The sequence below is a fragment of the Symphalangus syndactylus genome, chromosome 21, assembly GCF_028878055.3.
Source record: "Symphalangus syndactylus isolate Jambi chromosome 21, NHGRI_mSymSyn1-v2.1_pri, whole genome shotgun sequence".
Classification (NCBI taxonomy): domain Eukaryota; kingdom Metazoa; phylum Chordata; class Mammalia; order Primates; family Hylobatidae; genus Symphalangus; species Symphalangus syndactylus.
In genome coordinates this window covers 58,502,359-58,525,840 of record NC_072443.2, presented here as the reverse complement: position 1 = coordinate 58,525,840, position 23,482 = coordinate 58,502,359, and the positions used below count along the sequence as shown (strand labels likewise).

The 23,482-nt window shown below is 43.2% G+C and overlaps 1 protein-coding gene across 3 annotated transcripts; it reads right to left on the bottom strand.

The window, feature by feature from the left end:
• Nucleotides 1-665: 665 nt before the first annotated feature.
• On the bottom strand, nucleotides 666-23,274 carry EMC3 (ER membrane protein complex subunit 3). 3 transcript variants are annotated; one of them, XM_055260573.2, is made up of 8 exons: nucleotides 22,880-23,274; nucleotides 16,055-16,112; nucleotides 15,624-15,717; nucleotides 12,478-12,582; nucleotides 11,722-11,803; nucleotides 8,583-8,662; nucleotides 7,724-7,806; nucleotides 666-2,176 (listed from the first exon to the last, which is right to left on the bottom strand). In XM_055260573.2, exons 1-8 carry the CDS (start codon nucleotides 23,032-23,034, stop codon nucleotides 2,048-2,050), a joined length of 786 nt encoding a protein of 261 aa, XP_055116548.1. In that variant the 5' UTR covers nucleotides 23,035-23,274; the 3' UTR covers nucleotides 666-2,047. The 3 variants fall into 3 exon arrangements, with proteins under 3 accessions (XP_055116548.1, XP_063486487.1, XP_063486486.1); XM_063630417.1 differs by lacking the exon at nucleotides 666-2,176 and adding an exon at nucleotides 4,874-5,731; XM_063630416.1 differs by lacking the exon at nucleotides 666-2,176 and having other exon boundaries at nucleotides 6,342-7,806.
• Nucleotides 23,275-23,482: the final 208 nt, after the last annotated feature.

Below are 23,482 nucleotides of genomic sequence, written 5' to 3'. Positions count from 1 at the left end.
TACCCAACCTGGACCTTTCCAGGGCATACTGGACCACTCCCCACTTCCTTGGGGTGCAATGAATTGCAGACAGTTTAATCCACAGGCTTTTGCTGATTCTGTTTTCTCTGCTTGGAATGCCCTTCTACACAGAGGAAGTCTTTCAAGACCCAGGTCAAAGGTTAGCTCCCCTGTGAACACTTGTTCCTTTTCTAGAGGTATAAGCAGCCATTTTAACTATTGTTAAAGGTCAGGGTTTCTTAACTTGGGTCTGCAGGTCATTATGAATAAGCTTTAGAGGGACATGTCTGTGTCTATGCCCACATATGTTACTCTGGAGGCCAGGGTCAGAGATTCCAGATTCTCAGATTCAGTGACCTCAAAAAAAGGTCTCTTTTGGCCAAGCACAGTGGCTCATGCCTGTAATCCCAGCACTTTGGGAGACTGAGGCAGGAGGATGGCTTGAGCTCACAAGTTCAAGACCAGTCTGGGCAACACAGCAAGGTATCGTCTCTAAAAAAATAATAAAAAATTTTAAAAAGCTCTTATGTGTCTCTCTCTTGTGAGAGAGAGGGCAAGGTTCACATCTCTTTCATCTTAGACTCCCTGCACTGGTCCAAGATAGACAGTCAACTGTTGGCAGAAGGTTGTTAGTGACTTACAGAGGCAACACTTTCACAGGCAAAGAAGAGAAAACAGGATGGTTTAATTTGTGGAGTCAAGAGTCGTTTGTTCTTAATTACCGCACTCAACATGCAAATTATATTCACCTCTTGGTACAGAAATGGCACCCGGTCGCTTCCCTGGGACCTTTAATCCAGAAAGAATTATTCTTGGGCACCCTTATCTGTGTGTCTACCAACAACTGCGGTCTCTCCCTTCTTACAGCAATATGTAAATTCTCTTTTGTTCCGAGCAACTGGGAAATGAGGTCCTTCATCCAAAGGAGTAGCCATTTCCAGTATAGCACCACTGATTTGTCAATGGATTTGATAAGATTTGATATACTGACATCCAGATCAAGATTTTGCATTATTTATAGCCGGTCTCTGATGATCCCAAAGGCACTTTAGAATCTGGCAGTGCCTCAGGGTCACTGATTTTCGCTGGGCAGAATTAAGTGATATAGAAGGTTTGCTGAGTCTGTCCTGGCCCTGGGTATTCACTCTGAAGAGAGTTTATTTGAATAAGGTTTTGACATATTTGGTCTCTATGTCTATGTAGGCTCAAAATGAACAATACAGGGAGATTCATTTTGTTCATCCATAGTTTCTAAACCTTTGGTAGTGGAAATGGTTTACTTGTGTAAAGTTAACAACACTAACAAAACTAATGGTAAAACACGGTGTTTGGATCCCAAGAAAACAGGAGTTTACTGTGGCTAGATGTCAGGCTGCCTGCACATAATCATTAGCTATAACTAACAATGCTTCCTCCGAAGACTGGGCTTCTGCTAAGATATATATATATATGTTTTTGTTTTTGTTTTTGTTTTTAAGATGGAGTTTTGCTCTGTCGCCCAGGCTGGAGCGCAGTGGCGCGATGTCAGCTCACTGCATCCTCCGCCTCCCAGGTTTAAGCAATTCTCTGCCTCAGCCTGCCAAGAAGCTGGGATTACAGGTGCCCACCACCATGCCTGGCTAATTTTTTTGTATTTTTAGTAGAGATGGGGTTTCACCATCTTGGCCAGGCTGATCTTGAACTCCTGACCTCGTGACCCACCCGCCTCAACCTCCCAAAATCCTGGGATTACAGACGTGAGCCACTGCGCCCAGCCGAGATTTTATATATTATCGGTAGCTTGAGGTTTCCCCCTTTCTCTGACTTTCATTACTAGTCACCAGAAGGAACATTTACAACATTTTAAAAATAACAAGTTGCCCAGCATACTCCTATTTCCTCTAGTTTCAAACATAAAGGGGAACCCAGCCCAGACAAGAACAAGCCTTGCTGCATGCCTGCCAGCTCGTGCATCCTCCTTTTTATTCCAAGAGGTGCCAGCTCCAAACAAAATTACAAGGTTAAGTGCAACTCCAAGTTCCTGACACAGCTAATCCCTGCTCGGTCTTCAAAAAATAGAAGTCTGTAATTCCTTTTTGAACATGCCTTCGAAGTGGAGGTCTTTGGCCATGAGCTCTTCTTCGACATCATCTAGTGCCCACTGGTGATCCGTCAGCTCCAAAGCTTCCCACTCTGTCTGTAATGGAAGAGAACACCCAGGCAGGAAGAGAGGGAATTGTTACTGACAGCTGTGGCTAACCTTTAGTGACCACTTACTCTGGGCCAAAAGCTGGAGTGAGCTATCTGCATGTATAAGCTCATTCAATCCTACAAGGGAAATGCTGCTACCCCCATCCTCTCCTCCCCTTCTTCCTGCCACCCCTCAATTTCTAGATAAGGAGACTAAGGCTAAGAGGTCAAATAATTTGTTCAAGGCCACTGGCACTAGGAACTAATGGAGCTGAGATTTAAATTGTGGTCTGACTGCAAAGTCCCCAGCGCTTAACCCGTCTATCAGCTCATGCTTATTAAGCACCTTTGTGCCCCACAGTACTCTTGAGGGATGTACAACAGACAACTTAGCGCTGATTCTCAGCTCTTTAATCAAGGGACTTGCCATCTGGTTTAAATGGTGCATGGTCCACAATGCTTTGACATAAATGGCCCAGGGTATCTTCAGTGGGCCTAAGAACACTTCCTCCAACCTTATGTCCAGATACATAATGGCACTTCATTACAGTTTGTGGGAGTCCAGTAATTTTTAATCACTTTGATGGTGTGAACTAAAAAACTGTTTTTGGCATATAATCATTTAGATGTAAACTAGTAATATGTTGAAAAGAAATAAATTTGCAGAATTTTCCAAGAAATTACATTTCTCAAATACTCTATTAATCTGACTACTTTGCCTTAAATTAGAGTGTCTAAAAAATGCTTTATGAGGTGGGTGCAGTGGCATGCATCTACAGTCCCAGCTACTCTGGAGGCTGAGGCTAAGGATAGCTTGAGCCCAGGAGTTTGAGACTACCCTGGACAACCTATCTTTAGATGAGCCTAGACATAGTAATACCTCGTCTTTAAAAATAAATGAAAAAAAAAAAAAAAAAAAAAAGCTTGCGAGATGTGGTAGCTCACGCCTGTAATCCTAGCACTTTGGGAGGCCAAGGCAGGAGGATCACTTGAGGATGGGAGTTCAAGACCAGCCTGGGCAACATAGCGAGATCCCATCTCTTTACAAATTAAAAAAAAAAATTAGTTGGGTGTGGTGGTGTGTGCCTGTAGTACTGGCTCCTCATGCACCAGTACTGAGGCTGAGGTGGGAGGAATGCTTAAGTCCAGGAGTTCGAGGCTGCAGTGAGCTAGGATTGTACCACTGCACTCCAGCCTGGGTGACACAGTGAGACCCTCTCTAGATAGATTAGATAGATAGATAGATAGATAGATAGATAGATAGATAGATAGATGATAGATAGATAGATGAGCAAGCTTATTTAATGGAAATACAAATGTTAGCTCCTGAGTTTCTCAGATATAATTTACACGTCATACAATTTACCCCTTTAATGTGTACAATTTAGTGATTTTTAGTATATTCATATGTGCAACCGCCACCACTATCTAATTCCAGAATACTTTTATCATAACAAAAAGAAACCACATACCAAACAGTAGACAGTTCCCATTATTCACCTCCCACAACCTCTGGCAACTACTACTTTATCTTCCGTATCTTTTTTTCACTTATTTCTGGTCATATGTGGCCTTTTGTTATTTTCTTTCACTTAGCATGTTTTCAAGGTTCTTCCCTGTTTAACATGATTCAGTATTCCACTCTTATTTGTAGCTGAATAACGCTCCATTATATATATTCTACTGTACATACAATGTACATTATATTCCAAAATATTCCATTGTTTATCCATTCATTAGATGATGGACATTTGGGTTATGTCTACTTTTTGATTATTATGAATCATGCTCTGAACACATTCTCACATAAGTTTCTGTGTGGACATATGTTTTCAGTTCTCTTGAGTATTTACTTAAGAGTGAAATTACTGGGTCATATAGTAACTATGCTTTAACTGTTTGAGAAATGGCAGAAAAGCTGTTTTCCAAAGTGGCTGTACCATAATCAACAATAGGGTTCCAATTTCTCCACATCCTTACCAACACTTGTTATTGTTCATCTTTTTTTTTTATTAATTATAACCATCTGAGTGGGCATGAAGTGGTATCTGTTTTTTTTGTTTGTTTTTTTGAGACGGAGTCTCACTCTGTCACCCAGGCTGGAGTGCAGTGGCGTGATCTCGGCTCACTGCAACCTCTGCCTCTTGGGTTTAGGCAATTCTCCTGCCTCAGCCTCCTGAGTAGCTGGGACTACAGACGCCTGCCACCACGCCTGGCTAATTTTTCTATTTTTAGTAGAGACTGGGTTTCACCATGTTGACCAAGCTGATCTTGAACTTCTGACCTTGTGATCCACCCACCTCAGCCTCCCAAAGTGCTGGGATTACAGGCGTGAGCCACCATGCCCAGCCCTCTCACTGTTTTTTAGTTGTTTATTTTTTTGAGACAGAGTGATCTCACTCTGTCACCCAGAGTGGAGTGCAGTGGCGCCATCTTGGCTCACTGCAACCTCTGCATCTGCAATGGTGCAATCTCGGCTCACTGCAACCTCCGCCTCCCAGGTTCAAGCGATGCTCATGCCTCAGCCTCCTGAGTAGCTGGGATTACAGGCATGCACCACTATGCCCAGCTAATTTTTGTATTTTTAGTAGAGATGGCATTTCACCATGTTGGCCAGGCTGGTCTCAAGCTCCTGACCTCAAATGATCTGCCTGTCTCAGCCTCCCAAAGTGCTGGGATTAAGGTGTAAGCCACTGCACCCAGCCAAATTTTTATTTTTTTATTGTGGTAAAATATATGTAACATAACATACACCACTTTTAACCATTTTAGATGTAAAATTCAATGGCATTAATGACATTCACAATGTGTACCCATGTCTACTATCATTTCCAAAGTTTTATGTCCCCTTAAACAGAAAATGTGCACAGTAAGCAATTACTCCCCACTGCCCCCATCCCATCCTCAGTAACCTCTAACCTACTTTCTTGTCTCTGTGAATTTTCCTATTCCAAATATTTTATATAAGTAATATCATACAATATTAAAGATTTGGGAGTTTGACCCATTTGATTTCTTTTTTCGAGACAGGGTCTCGCTCTGTCACCCAAGCTGGTGTGCAGTGGCACAATCATAGCTCATTGCAGCCTCAAACTCCTCAGCTCAAGTGCTCCCCCCATCTATAGGCATGCACCACCACATTTGGCTAATTTGACCCTAATTTTTTTTTTCTTCTGCACTAACATGCCTGTTGAACCATTTGGACTTAACTTTTGTGCATGGTGTGAAACAGGTGCCCAGCTTCATTCTTTTGCATGTAGATATCCTTTTCCCAGCACCATTCGTGGAATGGAGACTATTCTTTCCCCACTGAATGGTCTTGGTACCCTCTTTGAAAATCAACTGATGATAAATAGATGTGTTTATTTCTGAACTCTCCATTTTATTCCATTGACCTATATCTCTCCTTATGCCAGTTTTTATTACTGTGCAGTTTTGATTACTACAGCTTTGTAACAGGCTTTAAAACCACGGCGTGTAAGTTCTCCAATTTTGCCAACATTTTTGCCTATTTTGATTCCCTTGAATTTCCACATGAACTTCAGGAGCAGCTTGTCAATTTCTGCAAGAAAGGCAGGTTAAGATTTTTATAGGGATTGTGTTCAATCTGTGGATAAATTTGGAGAATATTGCCATCTTAACAATATTAAGTCTTCCAATCTATGAACATGGATGTCTTTCCATTTATTTAAGTCTTTAATTTCTTTCAGCAATGTTTTGTAATTTTTCAGTATGTCAGTTTAAATCTAACAAAAGGCCATTTCTTTTTTTTTTTTTTTTTGAAGTCTCGCTCTGTCACCAGGCTGGGGTTTAGTGGCGCGTAATCTCAACTCACTGCAACCTCTGCCTCCCGGGTTCAAGTGATTCTCCTGCGTCAGCCTCCCGAGTAGCTGGGACTACAGGCATGCATCACCATGCCCAGCTAATTTTTGTATTTTTAGTAGAGATGGGGTTTCACCATCTTGGCCAGGATGGTCTCTTGACCTCGTGATCTGCCCACCTCAGCCTCCCAAAGTACTGGGATTACAGGCGTTAACCACCATGCCCGGCCACGGCCATTTCTTTTGTTAGATTTGTTTCTAAATATTTTATTCCTTTTGATACTATTATAAATAAAATTGTTTTACTTTCACTTCCAATTCTTCATTACCAGTGTATAGAAACACAATTGATTTTTGTATGTTGAACTTATTTATTAGCTCTGTTAGTTTTCTTGTGGATTCTTTAGGATGATCTATATACAACACCATGCCATTTGCAAACAGAGAGAGTTTTATATCCTTTCTAATCTGAATGATTTTTTATTTCTTTTTCTTGCCTAACTGCCCTGGCTAGTACATCCTGGACAATACTGAATAGAAGTGGCAAGAACAGACAACTTTGTCTTGTTCTTGATCTTAAAGGGAAAGCTTTCAGTCTTTCACCATTGAGTATGATGTTAGCTGTGGGTCTGTCATAGATGCCCTTTATCAGGCTGAGAAACTTCTTTTTTTTTTTTTTTTGAGACGGAATCTTGGTCTGTCATCCAGGCTGGAGTGCAGTGGCACGATCTTGGCTCACTACAGCCTCCACCTCCCGGGTTTCAGTGATTCTCCTGTCTCAGCCTCCTGGGTGGCTGGGATTATAGGCACATGCCACTATGCCCAGCTCATTTTTGTATTTTTTTTTTTTTTGAGACGGAGTTTTGCTCTTGTTGCCCAGGCTGGAGTGCAATGGTGCAACCTCAGCTCATTGCAAACTCCACCTCCTGAGTTCAAGCAATTCTCCCGTCTCAGTCTCCCGAGTAACTGGGATTACAGGTGCCCACCACCATGCCCAGCAAATTTTTTTTGTATCTTCAGTAGAAAAGAGGTTTCACCGTGTTGGCCAGGCTGGTCTTGAACTCCTGACCTCAGCTGATCCACCCGCCTTGGCCTCCCAAAGTGCTGGGGTTACAGGTGTGAGCCACCACACCTCGCCCATTTTTGTATTTTCAATAGAGACAGGGTTTCACCATGTTGTCCAGGCTGGTGTCGAACTCCTAACCTCAAGTGATCTGCCCACCTCGGCCTCCCAAAGTGCTGGGATTACAGGTGTGAGCCCCTGTGCCTGGCCGGAACTTCCCTTCTCTTTCTAGTTTCTATGATGAAACACAGTGAGATTTTGTTCCACAAAAATCATACTAAATTTTGCAAACTCTAGAACCTTTTTGTGAAAAGGCCCTTAGTATTGTTTTTTTAATGCAATTTATATCTGATGTCTATGGGGTTCAAAAAGGTTCAAATTATTCTAAATGTTTACCTGGCACCTCCGATTGGATTATTTTACAACATCATTGATAGTGTGGATTAAATTCTGGTGAGCATTTAAAAACCAGTAAAAGTACCAAGAATTTCCATTTACTTAATAGATGATTCTGTCTCAGGAAAAACAGACATGTAAACTATGTTTTTGCTAAGTTTAAATTAAAATGATGGAACCACACAACACTCCCTGCAAGGAAGCTATTTTTAAAATAGTTCTTGGTAACACCTTTCAGAGCATTGCTGCGGCTTTGAAAGGTGAAGGAGTATACCTTGAAAGCTTTGTTTGTGTCTGCGGGCATGGCCATGGCTGCTCCTGTCATCTGCTCCTGCATCATTCGTGATTGGTCAGCGGCTGCAGCGTAAGACACACTTACATGAGTGCCAGGACTCAGCAAGCACCCCAGCACCCAAGGGGAAGAATGGGCTTCACACAGATTAGAGAACTGGACTACGGCCTCACTGACTGGCCCTGTCACCCATGGCTATGTGACTCTAGGAAAGTCACTTTGTGTCTCCTGAAAAATGGGGATAGTAACAGCAAAAGAGATCACTAAAGGAAGCTCTAAACTTTATTTCAAATTTCAACAATAACAGCCACCAGTTATTGAGCAACTACTGTATGCCAAGTACTTCACTAAGTGCTTTGCATATTCTTCCTCATCTGTTCCTAACAACCCCGCAGGTTAACTAATAAAGTCCTTATTTACAGATAAGCAAATAGAGAATTCGAAGTTAAATAACTTGTTAAGTAACTTTTCTGAAGTCCCAGCCAGTAAACAAGAGAGTAAGGATTAGTACTGGCAAGGGCTCTAGTCAATGAACTGACAAACCAGGCCTTCTTTAAGCTTTAGGTTCACAGGCTTACACTGCTGGTGCTGGATCCCTCACATGATGGTATCAGACTCTGGGGAATCAAATACTGTACCAGTCGTTGCCAGAGAGAATTGAGATCTTCAGTCTGACCCCTGGAATTTTTAAGACTCTTTCAGAATACCTCAGAAACTGAACGAAGGAAACATTTTATTTGACTATGGTAACAAACAGTATAACCTACAAGACTTTTCTGGCTCTAACATGGATGATCCATCTATGGAAGTATTTGCTTAGTAAGCCTGACATGCTTCTTACCATTATCTTGGCCCAGAATCAGAGAGTAAATGCTCCGAAGCCCAAATACATTGAGGAAGTACCAGGATGCAGAACTCACCCTGGCAAAGCAAAAGGAAAATGGTGTGGTTAGTTATTATATCAGAGAGTAATGCAGTTCCCACTTCCCTACCACCCAAAGTTGTTTAGTGTTTGTAAAGAAGTCACCTCGGATGGGCTATATTCATCCAAAGCACAACCACAGAAGAAATACAAGTTGTTAAAGCAGTCTCACCAATACAGAACTATATTTCAAAAAATCCAAGGATGACTCCCATTCTGAATTCCATTCCCTAGAGGAAATCACAAGTGTTGGTGTGTTCCATACTTTTTTTTTTTTTTTTTTGAGACGGAGTCTCGCCCTGTCACCCAGGCTGGAGTGCAGTGGCGCGATCTCGGCTCACTGCAACCTCTGCCACCTGGGTTCAAGAGATTCTCCTGCCTCAACCTCCTGAGTAGCTGAGACTATAGGCACACACCACCATGCCTGGCTAATTTTTATATTTTTAGTAGAGATGGGGTCTCACCATGTTGGCCAAGCTGGTCTCGAACTCCTGACCTCAAGTGATCTGCCCACCTCAGCCTCCCAAAGTGCTGGGATTACAGGCGTGAGCCACTAGGTGTGTTCCATACTTACAAGAAGGGATGAGATGTGGATTTCAGGAAATACAGTACCGAGGACTATAGCTACTGGGAGCGCCATTCCAAGTTTTGAACTATATCACTGAGGCTTCCTTTAGCTTAGGTTTCCTACTCAACCTCCATAAAATAAATATGCTTGCATATAATAAAAACTAAAAACAAAAATGAGTATGGAAAATGATAGATAAACGGAAAGATCCACACTCATTCCAACAAGTGGGTCACATAAGGGCAAGAGTCTATTCTGGTTACTCCATAGGCTGCAGGTAAGTAAATGGCCTGTCTGAATACAATGTTGCTGATCTCACCAGTGGTAACTGTACACCCAGGTTCCAGTCTCCCTTCTGTCCATGACAGCATTTTAGTCACATGCCTCTCTGGATGCTGAGAAAAGATAAATAAGCTTTTCTCCAACCCATGAAGTTTTTGTTTAGCCCAGTGAGACTGGAAGGTAAAAGTAGAATAGACTCATGCTACTCATATAAGGTACAGCTTTTCTTCTCTAGCAGAACTGTGCATGGCCCAGACATCTCAGCCTCTGGCCTCTCTTGCTCCTCCCACACATCCTAGAGGGCTCTGCTCAAACCAAGTAGTCAAGATTACCACTAGTAATCCCCATTTTGTCCGTTATTCTTTTCCTCTTGTTTATGCCAGTCTTTGGGAAGCCACAGGCAAGAGTCTGGAGAGGCTACATGAAGCAGCTTCACTAGGTTCCAGATATTGTAGCAGTATTTTCTAAGAGCTTTTCAGATTTTAAGTTTTTTTATTCTGCCATTCAAAAAAAAATAGTGGTACTCAGAAGGAGAAATCTCTTTTAAAAAATTATAAAGAGTGGTAAGTAACACATGGGTGCTGGATTTGGACAGATTTTGTCATCAAATGTCAATTCCTATACAGGTTTCATAGGTTGCTATGAGGGTAAAATATGGAAAACGCTAAGCCCAGTGACTAGAACTAATGAAAACGATTATCATTAATAGTAATGTACTTTGGAAAAAAAAATACAAACTTTCACTCTCATAAGCTCCAGGGTATTACTAAAAATGATTGCCTCGCCAGAATTCCTGGCTTAAACTTTTAACTTTCTGGAGGTTGATACATCCACCCCTGCATTCTTAAGTCCCTAGTTGTGACAGAAAAGAGGTGACACATTCTTTCCTTTTGCTAGACTCATGTAAAAGTTGCCATAAACCACCCATGGCATTTTGAGTGGAGTTTCAGTGAAAAAAAAAAAAAAAAAAAAAAAAAAAACTTTGGCCGGGCGTGGTGGCTCATGCCTGTAATCCCAGCACTATGGGAGGCCGAGGCAGGTGGATAACTTGAGGTCAGTAGTTCGAGACCAGCCTGGCCAACATGGTGAAACCCTGTCTCCACGAAACATAAAAAAATCACTCGGATGTGGTGGTACACGCCTGTAATCCAAGTACTCGGGAGGCTGAGGCAGGAGAATCACTTGAACCTAGGAGGTGGAGGTTGCAATGATATCGCACCACTGCACTCCAAGCTAGGCGACAGAGTGAGACTCCATCTTGGAAAAAAAAAAACAAAAAAAAAAACCTTTAAAAACCAATTCCAATGAAGTATGCAAATTAGAAATCCTCATCTTTTTTTTTTTTTTTGAGACGGAGTCTCACTCTGTCACCCAGGCTGGAGTGCAGTGGCGCCATCTGAGCTCACTGCAAGCTCCGCCTCCTGGGTTCATGCCATTCTCCTGCCTCAGCCTCCTGAGTAGCTGGGACTAGAGGCTCCCGTCACCACTCCCGGCTAACTTTTTGTATTTTTAGTAGAGATGGGGTTTCACTGTGTTAGCCAGGATGGTCTCGATCTGACCTTGTGATCCGCCCGCCTCGGCCTCCCAAAGTGCAGGATTATAGGTGTGAGCCACTGCACCCAGCCAGAAATCCTCATCTTTTTTTTTTTGAGGGAAGTTTATTCAATAGGATAAGTCTTTATTTTTTATTTTTTATTTTTATTATTATACTTTAGGTTTTAGGGTACATGTGCAGGGACACTGGTTTTAGATTTTGGTTTGTGTGGTTTTTGTTTTCATTTTTTCTTTTTTTTGAGATGGAGTCTTGCTCTGTCGCCCAGGCTGCAGTGCAGTGGTGCAATCTCAGCTCACTGCAAGCTCCACCTCCTGGGTTCACACCATTCTCCTGCCTCAGCCTCCCGAGAAGCTGGGACTACAGGCACCCGCCACCACGCCTGGCTAATTTTTTACATTTTTAGTAGAGACGGGGTTTCACCGTGTTAGCCAGAATGGCCTCGATCTCTTGACCTCATGATCTGCCCACCTCGGCCTCCCAAAGTGCTGGGATTACAGGTATGACCCACTGCGCCCGGCCTGTTTTCGTTTTCTTGAGACAGGGTCTTACTCTGTTGTCCAGGCTGGTCTCAAACTCCTAGGCTCAAGTGATCCTCCTGCCTTGGCCTCCCAAAGTGTGGTTTGTGTTTTTATTAAACAAAAGAAAGTTCTTACCAGGATGCATCTAATGTGAGTAGCTCGATTCCTTGCTGTAACATAGGCTTAAAACGGAGGGTCAGTGGAAATGGGACCTTGGCTGCAGAGAAGAAAAAGTTCACAATCACTCTGAGCTGTTTTATTTTTAGAATAAGTGTGAATCTTTCTCAGAGGAAGTGGGAACTCTGTGCCACAGAGCTTTTGGAAAACGACTTCCACAAGGAAATCTGTGGCAATTTCTGAAGAAAAGACAGTCAAAATGCCACTCTGCTCTTGTTTCCCTGCATAATACCTGCCTCTAGCTTACTGAGGAAGCAGGGACTCAAACTGAGCTGTGACCTGAAATTTGGAAAAAACTTGCACCAATCTGTCAAACTCTAAGTGGAATATATAAGCATAGAACTATATTAATAAGAAACCAAACTTATTAAAATCAAATCAACTTATAAACAAATAGAAAACTCACCCTAACACCTAGCAAATGAAGTCAAAATAGAAATATGCTTCCCTTTATCCTGCTCAACGAGAATACCGTATTAGTTTTGGAAGTAAGCTAGCAAGTCACTTGCTTGAATCTAATCTGGCCAAAAAGCATCCACATCATGAACTTAGGATCATTTTTGGGCAAAAGCTGTAAAAGTCATCACATATTAAACTTTTTGTTCAAGGACTATTACCAGTTTACAAAAGAAAACACAGGACCTGCGATATTAGTGTCTCAGTAGCACTTGAATTTCTCTGGATAACATGAAGTCGGCTGGGTCTGTAACTTACTTGTGACAAAGCCTGAGAATGTCATGTTGATCCATCCACCAATAAGAATCATAGGGAGGACATTTGTTACATTCCCTTTCATCATGTCTGTCAACATAGTAGGATCTAAGACAAAAGCACAAACAAGAAACCACTAAGTTTTACCTCTGTTGCTGGGGACTTTCTCCTGATTTTCTGTAAAAAAATTTTTTTTTTTTTTTTTTGAGAAGGAGTCTTGCTCTGTCACCCAGGCTGGAGTGCAGTAGTGCGATCTCAGCTCACTGCAAGCTCCACCTCCCAGGTTCACACCATTCTCCTGCCTCAGCCTCCTGAGTAGATGGGACTACAGGCGCCCGCCACCACGCCCAGCTAACTTTTTGTATTTTTAGCAGAGACGGGGTTTCACCATGTTAGCCAGGATGGTCTCGATCTCCTGACCTCGTGATCCGCCCGCCTCGGCCTCCCAAAGTGCTGGGATTACAGGCATGAGCCACTGCGCCTGGCCCCAATTTTCTGTAAATTTTTAATGTACTTGATAATTAAAATAAGTTTATTGTAAAAAAAAAATCAAATGACATAAAAATGTATGATGTAGATAGTTCTTTTAAGCCCATTCTCTAAACACTTAACTATTTGTTGTATATCCTTCCATCTTTCTCTCTACATATAAACATTATAAATTTTATGTATATAATAATAAGCATAGTATATCCTTTCTGTGTGTGTGTGTGTGTATATATATATACATATATATATACTATTCTTATTAATATATTGTGGGTGCTATTTCCACACTGGTATAATAGCTCCCTCTCAATATTTTGTTTTTGTTTTTTGAGACAGAGTCTCGCTCTGTCACCCAGGCTGGAGTGCAGTGGCGCGATCTCTGCTCACTGCAAGCTCCGCCTCCCAGGTTCATGCCATTCTCCTGCCTCAGCCTCCCGAGTAGCTGGACTACAGGCACCTGCCACTACGCCTGGCTAATTTTTTGTATTTTTAGTAGAGACGAGATTTCACCGTGTCAGCCAGGATGGTCTCGATCTCCTGAACTCGTGATCCGTCTGCTTCGGCCTTCCAAAGTGTTAGGATTACAGGTGGGAGCCACCATGCTCGGCCTTTTTTTTTTTTTTTTTTTTTTGAGACAGAGTCTCACTCTGTCGCCCAGGTTGGAGTGCAGTAGCATGATCTCAGCTCACTGCAACCTCCGCCTCCCAGGTTCAAGTGATTCTCTTGCCTCAGCCTCCTAAGTAGCTGGGATTACAGGCACACACCACCATGCTCAGCTAATTTTTGTATTTTTAGTAGAGACTGGGTTTCACCATGTTGGCCAGACTGGTCTTGAACTCGTGACTGACCTCAAGTGATCTGCCTGCCTCGGTCTCCCAAAGTGCTGGGATTACAGGCGTCAGCCACCATACCCAGTCTCAAAATTTTTAATGTCTGCATAGGATTCCACGGTGTGGTCACACCAATCACTTTTGAGTAGACCTATCGATTGTTTCCATTGTTTTTGCCAGCAAATGATAAATGATGCTGCTGACAATTATCTTACACATACGTCCACGTGTTTTTGTGTTTCTATAAGAGAACTTCTTAGAATTTCTAGGTCCAAGGATTTGTACATTTAAAATTGATAGATATTGTCAGACTGTCAGTAAGGCTCCACCTCTTGCCACTCCTGCCAATGGTGAGGGAACCTAACATCCTCGACCTTGACAATAGTGGATCCTGACAATTTTTTCAATCTTTTGACAGCTTACTGGGCTAAAAAAAAAAAAAAAAGGATATCTTGGCTGGGCACGGTGGCTCACACCTGTAATCCCAGCACTTTGGGAGGCCAAGGCGGGCGGATCATGAGGTCAGGAGATCGAGACCATCCTAACACGGTGAAACCCCATCTCAAAAATACAAAAAATTAGCTGGGCATGGTGGCGGGTGCCTGTAATCCCAGCTACTCGGGAGGCTGAGGCAGGAGAATTGCGCGAACCCAGGAGGCGGAGCCTGCAGTGAGCCGAGATCGAGATCGCGCCACTGCACTCCAGCCTGGGTGAGAGAGCAAGACTCCCTTCTGAAGAAAAAAAAAAAGATATCTTGTTTTAATTGATATTCCATGGATTATTAGTGAAGTCAAGTAACTTTTCATATATTTAATGGTCTTTTGTTTCTTGTAAATTTTCTTAAAAACTTGTTAAAAAATTAACTCCGTACAACCTTAGTCACTTAAAAAAAATTAATTATAATACCTTCCATATGGGTTTAAAATAGCTGGCTATCTCACCTAAAGAAGTGAATAGTACTAAAATGAGAGGACAGTCAACACAGAACAACAAATTACTTTGTTTTACTTTTATTTATTTTTATTTTTCAAAGAGTGCAGTGATGTGACCTCGGCTCACTGCAACCTCCACCTCCCAGGTTCAAGCAATTTCCTGCCTCAGCCTCTGGAGTAGCTGGGACTACAGGCACTGCCACCACGCCTGGCTAATTTTTGTATTTTTAGTAGAGACGGGGTTTCACCATGTAAACCAGGCTGGTGTTGAACTCCTGACCTCAGGCAATCCGCCTGCCTCGGCCTCCCAAAAATGCAAGGATTACAGGCGTGAGCCACCACACCTAGTCTGTTTTACTTCTAACGTGCTATATTTTTTACATGACTGGGATCAGTGGAAGTAGAAAATGTTAGAGCCAAAACTGTAGGGTAGACCAATCACATCTAACAACAAAATCAACAAAATGGCACATCTTGGAAGTACTGCACTCTTCCTCATTTAGGCAGAAGCTGGGCAGCCACCTGTTGGAAGGGGATCCAGGCACTGGGTGAGAGCAGGCTGGAATGCTTTTCCAACTGTGCTCCCTAGAATCCTGGGTTCCTAGAACAGCAATAAGGAGAGACCCAGGGACAATAGCTCTGGCCTCCTCCCCGCTCCATCAGCTGAGAACTATTTTTTTTTTAATCCACTTTATACATTGGGGTTCTCAGAAAATCTAACTGAAAAAGAGAATTCCACTTCCACAGATCCCTGTATCAGATGATTTCTAAGGTCTAAGATTACTATCTTCTGCAATTTAACATTTAAATAAAATGACACCCTCCCTGCCCACCCCACCCCACTCAAATATCCATGTTAAAAATCTTCCCTAAAGATGAGTGAAGGGAACAAACATACCAGTCATAGGAGAAGGTGGCACTACCTTCCTTTTAGTTTTTTTGAAAAATCCATCCTCTGGATTGTTGAAATAATATTTTCGTGTCAAGAAAGACTAGTAAAAAAAAAAAAAGGGTTTTAAGTCTAAGAACTATGACACAGCAAATTGTCAAATTACTCCCCAGGGGCTTAGTCAGAAGGCCTTTAGGATATATTGTTCCGCTCAGAGCTGTCAGCCTACTTGGCAGGCGACCTGACACTTTAGCTGAGTCACATTTAAAAACAATTTCCTAAGAAGGGTGAGGTCACCATGACAGCAAACACCACCAGGCCACAGCTTAATTACTAAGTTGCCAACCTTTAGCTTTCCCCAGAGCCCCCTTATAAAACATTCAGATATCTACTGCCCAACAGTGAATCGTGGAGCTTTTTAATAAAAGATAAATGAGTACCTGTTTGGGAATGTATTTTCCATTTTCCCTGAGGACTCTGCTTCGAATTAGGACTTGACTGAAAAATACAACCAACACAATGAGATTTTAAAAAGTGAAACACTAGAAGAAAATGGGAGAGTCAAGTAGAAGACCTATTTAAACACAAGAGAGGGCCTATTTGGCAACAGCTCTGTGTGGAAACTTTCCAAAATACAAGTATCTTTAAAACCAACGTAAACTTATTTAACCTAACAATTAGGTTTTCAGAAAAGTATTTTTCAAAAGTGACTGTGTTTCTGAACACATAAATATTTCAGAGGAAGGTACATTTGGGACATTACATTCAGCTTTTTCTTATTTGATAATAAGCTAGGAAGACACTTTCTCTGAGTGAAAAGAATAGTTGGACACTGCTCAGGAGATCTGGGGTCAGGAGAAAGGGAGAAGAGTGAGGATAAAAGAAGGAATTTCTTATTACCTACAGAGAAATGAGAACAGGCCTTGAGAGGGTTGCTATCTGATGGACAAATAGAAAATCTACCCAGAAGTCAGACTGTTAGAAAGCTCTCAGTAAACATTTATTGAATAAATAAATGAAATTACTAGGTGATCTTAAATCAACTATTAGAACCATAGTTGATCAAGAAATATTGTGCTAGGCCAGGTGCAGTGCCTCACGCCTCTAATCTCAGCATTTTGGAAGGTAAAGGCAGGTGGATCACCTAAGCCCAGGAGTCTGAGACCAGCCTGGGCAACATAGCAAGACCCTGTCTCTAAAAAAAAAAAAAAAAAAAAAAAAAAAATACAAAAATTAGCCAGGCTGGTGGCACGTGCCTGTAGTCCTGTAGTCCCAGCTACTCAGGAGGCTGAGGTAGAAGGATCACCTGAGCCCAAGAGGCAGAGGTTGTAATGAGCTGAGATGGCGCCACTGCTCTCCAGCCTGGGCAACAGTTAAGACCCTGTCTCCAAAAAAAAAAAAAAAAGAATACAGTGTTATGCAACAAATGGGTGTTGCTAAGACACAAATGACAAAACAGAGATCAAAATATTAATTTTTTTCTAGGTACTCAAAAGTTCATTAAAGGAGGAAAAGAGGAAAAGGCCCTTAAAGTAATGGAAATAGTCTTGAAACATGAAAAAAAATTATGAACAGAAATGAACCAGTAAAACCTGTGCTTGGTAGGGGCCACACGGTGGCTCACATCTGTAATCCCAGCACTTTGGGAGGCCGAGGCGGGCGGATCACGAGGTCAGGAATTTGAGACCAGCCTTGCCAACATGATGAAACCCCGTCTCTACCAAAAATATAAAAATTAGCCGGGTGTGGTGGCCTGTGCCTGTAATCCCAGCTACTCCGGAGGCTAAGGCAGGAGAATCGCTTGAACCCGGAAGGTGGGGGGTTGCAGTGAGCCGAGACGACGCCATTGCACTACAGCCTGGGGCGGGACTCCGTCTCAAACAAACAAACAAACAAACAAAAAAACTGTGCTTGGCTTCCTATCTCTACTCAATACAAACCACTTGTTCTAAACAGTCAGTACCCCGGGGTCTCCCTTGTCACACTACACATATTCTAGTTTCTCCACATGCTGGGAATGTTCCAGTGCCCTTTCCTTTCCAAGTTCTACTCCATCATGCCTTAACACCTTCTTCAAGCCTCAGCATCTCCACGAAGCTTTTCCCAATGCCTGGAGCCCTCATGGAATTCTCTCTGCTTCCTCCTCCTGAGCTCATTATGCTATACAGTTCTCTACTTTATCTACACGGCTATAGAGGCAACATGTAATACATTCTGCTCCCTGGGTGCTAGTCTAAAGATACTCAAAAGTGTGGTGAATGCTAGTCTGTGATAAGCACAGACACTGAGAGTAAGGATTTAGAGACTTTTATAATAATTTGACATTGTCACAACATCCAAATACATGATCAAAATATTTTACAAAAGTATTAGCCTATAAGAGATTAGAAATTTAAAAAACAAAAAACCCCAAAACTGGTCCTTCACCATTGACAGTATAAGAAGCACTGGGTCTAGAGTAATAGGTAAAAACTTAAGCTCTGGAGTTGAATGCATGGGTTCAATCCCATCTCTGCCACTTATTAGCCATGTGATCTTGAGCAAGTCACTTAAATTCCCTAAGTCTCTATTCATATTCTGTACAAGGGTAGATTTATTCTTTCATTGAACAAATATTTCTTGAACTTCTAAGTGCCAGGTGACATGAAGAACGGTGATCAAAATACAAATATCTTATGATGGTCAAAGTCTACTGAGGGAGAAAGACATTAACCAAATAACCAGAGGAATAAATGTGAAATTCAATTATCACATCCTAGAGAGAGATGGATGGTATTGCAAGAGTGCATAACCAGGAGGTGATGGAGTCTGGGAAGTCAAGGTCTGAGATTTGGGTTTGCTGAGGATGTAGGATTAAGCTGGACTCTTCGGGATGAGTGAGGATTACCTTGGCAAAGTGCTGGTGTAAACAAAATGGGCAAAAGCCTCACAGAAGTAAACACTCTGCTTCTGAGGACCTGAGAAAAGGCCATATGACTGGAAGAAAGAGAACTACAGAAAATGTGAAAACAAGACTTGAGAGGTGTGCAAGAGCCAGACTATACAAAATCATGTGGTCACACTGTATTTTTTTTTTTGTTTGAGATGGAATCTCACTCTGTCTCCCAGGCTGAACTACAGTGGTGCAATCCCAGCTCAGTGCAATATCTGCCTCCCAGTTCATGCGATTCTCCTGCCTCAGCCTCCCGAGTAGCTGGGATTACAGGCATGTCCCACCATGCTCGGGTTATTTTTTGTATTTCTAGTAGAGACGGGGTTTCACCGTTGTTAGCCAGGATGGTCTCAATCTCCTGACCTCGTGATCTGCCTGCCTTGGCCTCCCAAAAGTGCTGGGATTACAGGCGTGAGCCACTGTGCCCTGCTGCTAATGGACATTTATAGTATATTTAGAAAAATGTTTTATACCGCTGGGTATGCCTATACCCAGTGGCTCATGCCTATAATCTCAGCATTTTGGAAGGCCGAGATGGAAGGATCACTTGAGCCCAGGAGTTTGAGACCAGCCTGGGCAACGGAGGAGACCCTATCTTTGCAAAAAATTTAAAGATTAGTGAGCGTGGTGGCACACGCTTATAGTCCCAGCTACTCGAGAGGCTGAGGTGGGAGGATCCTTGAGCCTGAGATGTTGAGGCTGCAGTAAGCCTTGATTGTGTCGGTGCTCTCCAGTCTGGGTGACATAGCAAGACTTGTCTCTTAAAAAAAAAAAGAAAAAAAAGTTTTACAACTGAAACACACCTTTTTCTTGGACTTAGGCCGGTTCAGCGTGTACAACAGCATTTTGCCCAAGTCAAATGATGACTTGATGAGGCCGAGCCACTCCATGTCAGAACTGGTATAATCCAACTACCTCATTTAAGGGATGCAGCAATTATGAGCAGAGACATTTTCTCTAGAGCAGTGGTTGGTTCTTCACGGGGGTGTTACTGCCCTCTAGGGGGCGTTATGGTAATCTGTGGAATTTTTTTTTTTTTTGAGACAGAGCCTCCTTCTGTCGCCCAGGCTGGAGTGCAGTGCAGCGATCTCGGCTCTCCGTAACCTCCACTCCTTAGGTTCATGTGATTCTCCTGCCTCAGCCTCCCGAGTAGCTGGGATTACAGGCACATGCCACCACGCCTGGCTAATTTTTGTATTTTTAGCAGAGATGGGGGTTCACCATGTTGGCCAGGATGGTCTCGAACCCCTGACCTTAAGAGATCTGCCCACTTCAGCCTCCCTAAGTGCTGGGATTACAAGCATGTACTACTGTGTCCGGCTTCTTAAGGAAATGTTCTTGGCTGGGTGCAATGGCTCACACCCTGTCTCTATTAAAATACAAAAATTAGCCAGGCGTGCTGGCGCATGCCTCTAATCGCAGCCACTCAAGAGGCTGCGGCAGGAGAATCACTTCAGCTGGGGAGGCAGAGGTTGCAGTGAGCCAAGATTGCACCACTGCACTCCAGCCTGGGCAACAGAGTGAGACTCTGGTCTCCAAAAAAAAAAAAAAAAGTTCTTGTAAACAGACTACACTAATTGTGAATTTCACTTTGTGGTTACAAAAGAGAGCTTTGGATCTGATATAATTCAGAACCATTGCTCTAATAGTGAACCATGGGCAGAAAATTGTGGCAGAGAATCTATGACAGCAGGAATCATGGTTGAAGAGGGTTTAACCTGGGAGTGAGACTGATCTGAGTTCAAGTACAGGCACAATATTTCTCTACTTTGAGAAGACTGCTTAACTTTTCCAGGCTCCCTGGAATTGTAAAAATGGGTTTAGGAGTATCTGCTTCAGTGCTAATGTAAGGCTAAAATAAGAAAAATTTACAGGTGCTAAAAAATGCTAAATGTCTGAGCTTTCCCCACTTCGCATTTTTCTACAGCCTTTCTTTCTGTGGTAAATATACTTTTTTTTTTTTTTTGAGAGGAAGTCTCGCTCTGTCGCCAGGCTGGAGTGCAGTGGCGTGATCTCAGCTCACCGCAACCTCTGCCTCCCGGGTTCAAGCGATTCTCCTGCCTCAGCCTCCCGAGTAGCTGGGACTACAGGCATGTGCCATCACGCCCAGCTAATTTTTGTATTTTTAGTAGAGACAGGGTTTCACCATGTTGGCCAGGATGGTCGCAATCTCTTGACCTCATGATCTGCCTGCCTCGGCCTCTCAAAGTGTTGGGATTACAGGCGTAAGCCACCATACCCGGCCAGTAAGTGGACTTCTTTTTTGTTTTTTTGAGACAGAATCTTGTTCTGTCACCCAGGTTGGAGTGCAGTGGCGCAATCTTGGCTCACTGCAAACTCCGCCTCCTGGGTTCAAGCAATTCCACTGCCTCAGCCTCCCGAGTAGCTGGGACTGCAGGCACCCCGCATACCACGCTCAGCCAATTTTTTGTATTTTTAGTAGAGACGGGGTTTCACCGTGTTAGCCAGGATGGTCTCAATCTTCTGATCTCGTGATCCGCCCACCTCGGCCTCCCAAAGTGCTGGGATTACAGGCGTGAGCCACCGTGCCCGGCCAGTAAGCTGACTTCTTAAGGTTCACTTCAGGGTGGGGTGCTGGCTCTGGTCAGTTCTGAAACTAATGCTACAGAAAGATAAAGTGATCGCTGTGGTATAGTGGAAAAAGCCCAATACCAGAAGGCTTGGTGTGAAGTCCTCAACGTCACCCTGTGTGACCATGGAACTTGTGAAAGCCTCTGTTTCTATAAAATGAGACAATATGTACCTTATAGAGTTGCTTTGAGTTTTAAATAAGTTAATGAATATAAGTGCTTCACATAGTACTTGATATAGAGTAAATGGTTATTATTCTTCTTGGCATAATTGGGAAGAACTAACTGAAAATGTTACAGTAGTGCTTCCTAAACTTCAGTCACTCTCATGCCATGTTAGAATTTTTGTCCAGCGCTTGTATCATTACATATTTAATACTTTTTATATATCAACTTTTTCCCCAACTATATGATTTTAAAGGAATCTTTAAATTACCAGCAAATGGAAATCCAGTATTGTCACAAAAAAGAAAATAACTTAAGTACAGCAGAAACAAAACAACATTATTAAATTTTAACTAGATACTGTTACCTGTGAAAAGTTCTTAGCCTGAGGCTTACTCTCTTTACTAAAATGAGAAATTAATGTGAGAGAGAGGTGCTAAAGATATAGTAGCACTTACCTGAGATGGTTTCTGGAAGTAATCAGAACTGACTGAAAATTGCTTGTTTTTCTAAGAGACAAGGTCTCATTATGTTGCCCAGGCTGGTCTCCAACAATCCTCCTGCCTCAGCATCCCAAGTAGCTGGGAGAAAACTATTACTTTAATATGAGGGGGTACATGTCTAGATAACCACCTATAATCATCTCAAATTCCATTATCTGTATACAAATATTGCAACGAGGGGCTGGTCGCGATGGCTCACACCTGTAATCCCAGCACTTTGGGAGGCCAAGGTAGGTGGATCACCTGAGGTCAAGAGTTTGAGAACAGCCTGGCCAAGATGGTGAAACCCTGTCTCTACTAAAAATATAAAAATTAGTCGGGTGTGGTGGTGCGGGCCTGTAATCCCAGCTACTCGGGAGGCTGAGGCAGGAGAATCTCTTGAACCTGGGAGGCATAGGCTGCAGTGAGCTGAGATGACGCCACCGCACTCCAGCCTGGGCAACGAGAGCGAAACTCCGTCTCAAAAATAAGCAAATAAATAGATAAATAAATACTGCAATGAAATATGTGAGGAAGTTGCTTCCACTCTGGGGGTGGGGGTGGGAAATAATTACAATTCCTTACATCTCTAACGGCAGTTTTACAGACTGCAAAGCGCTTTGGTACTTGGCATCTCAGCTGACAGTCCCACCAGGCCCGACGCCTGGAACAGTAATTTGGTAGAATGCAGATTATCACACTCACTTGACTGGATGTTACAAAGACTAAAAGCTGTAACGCACCTGGCACTCTTCTCAACAAAAGGGTGGGATGGGATAGTTCATAGGTAAACCCACCGAGGGTTGGTGACTAACCTAAAGTATTAACAGTACTGTTTTTTTCAACACTCAATACGTTAGATCCTGTGCTAAGGGCTTTATAGACATCACCTAATTTGATTCCTACCTGTCTATGAAGCACGTACTGTTATCATCCCCATTTCACAGAGGACAAAAGTGAAACATAGAGGTAATGGGTAAGGTCACCCTGTCAGTGGGGGCGCGACGTGAACCTAGGCAAATTGACACAACTCCTACACTTTCTTGCCCAAGGTCACGGCGGTGTGAGGTAGGCTGGAGAAGGGAGGGCGCTGACCTGTCAGATACTTGTTCCTGGGTGAGCTTCTTGTCGCTCTGCAGCAGGATGGACACGTAGTGGCGGATCATGCCTACGAAGAAAGTGATGATAACGATGGGTAGGACCACCCAGAGGCGGATGTTGGAGTCGAGCAACAGTTCTGGCCCTGCCATCTTCACTGAAAGCTGGCTCCCAGTCTGGAATGGGCGAGCTCTCTTCTCCGAGGCGCAGTTGCTTCTCTCCCGCTTCGCCTCCGGGCCTTCTCACGCCCCTTTGCCCGGGTACCCCAGAACTCTCCTATAACCGTGAGCCCAGCTTACTGCCTTCAGCTGGGCTGCCTGGCCTCTCACTTCCGGCGCGAAAGTTGACGTCAGGTCGTGGCGCGCTTCGGTGGCGTCAGAGCGGCGTCGGGCCTGGCGGGAAAGTGGAAAACTATCGGCGGCGGGCCGGGCGCGTTGGTTCACTCCTAGAATCCCAGCACTTTGGGAGGCCAAGGCGGGCAGATCACGAGGTCAGGAGATCGAGACCATCCTGGCTAAAACGGTGAAACCCCGTCTCTACTAAAAATACAAAAAAATTAGCCAGGCGTCGTGGCAGGCGCCTGTAGTCCCAGCTACTCGG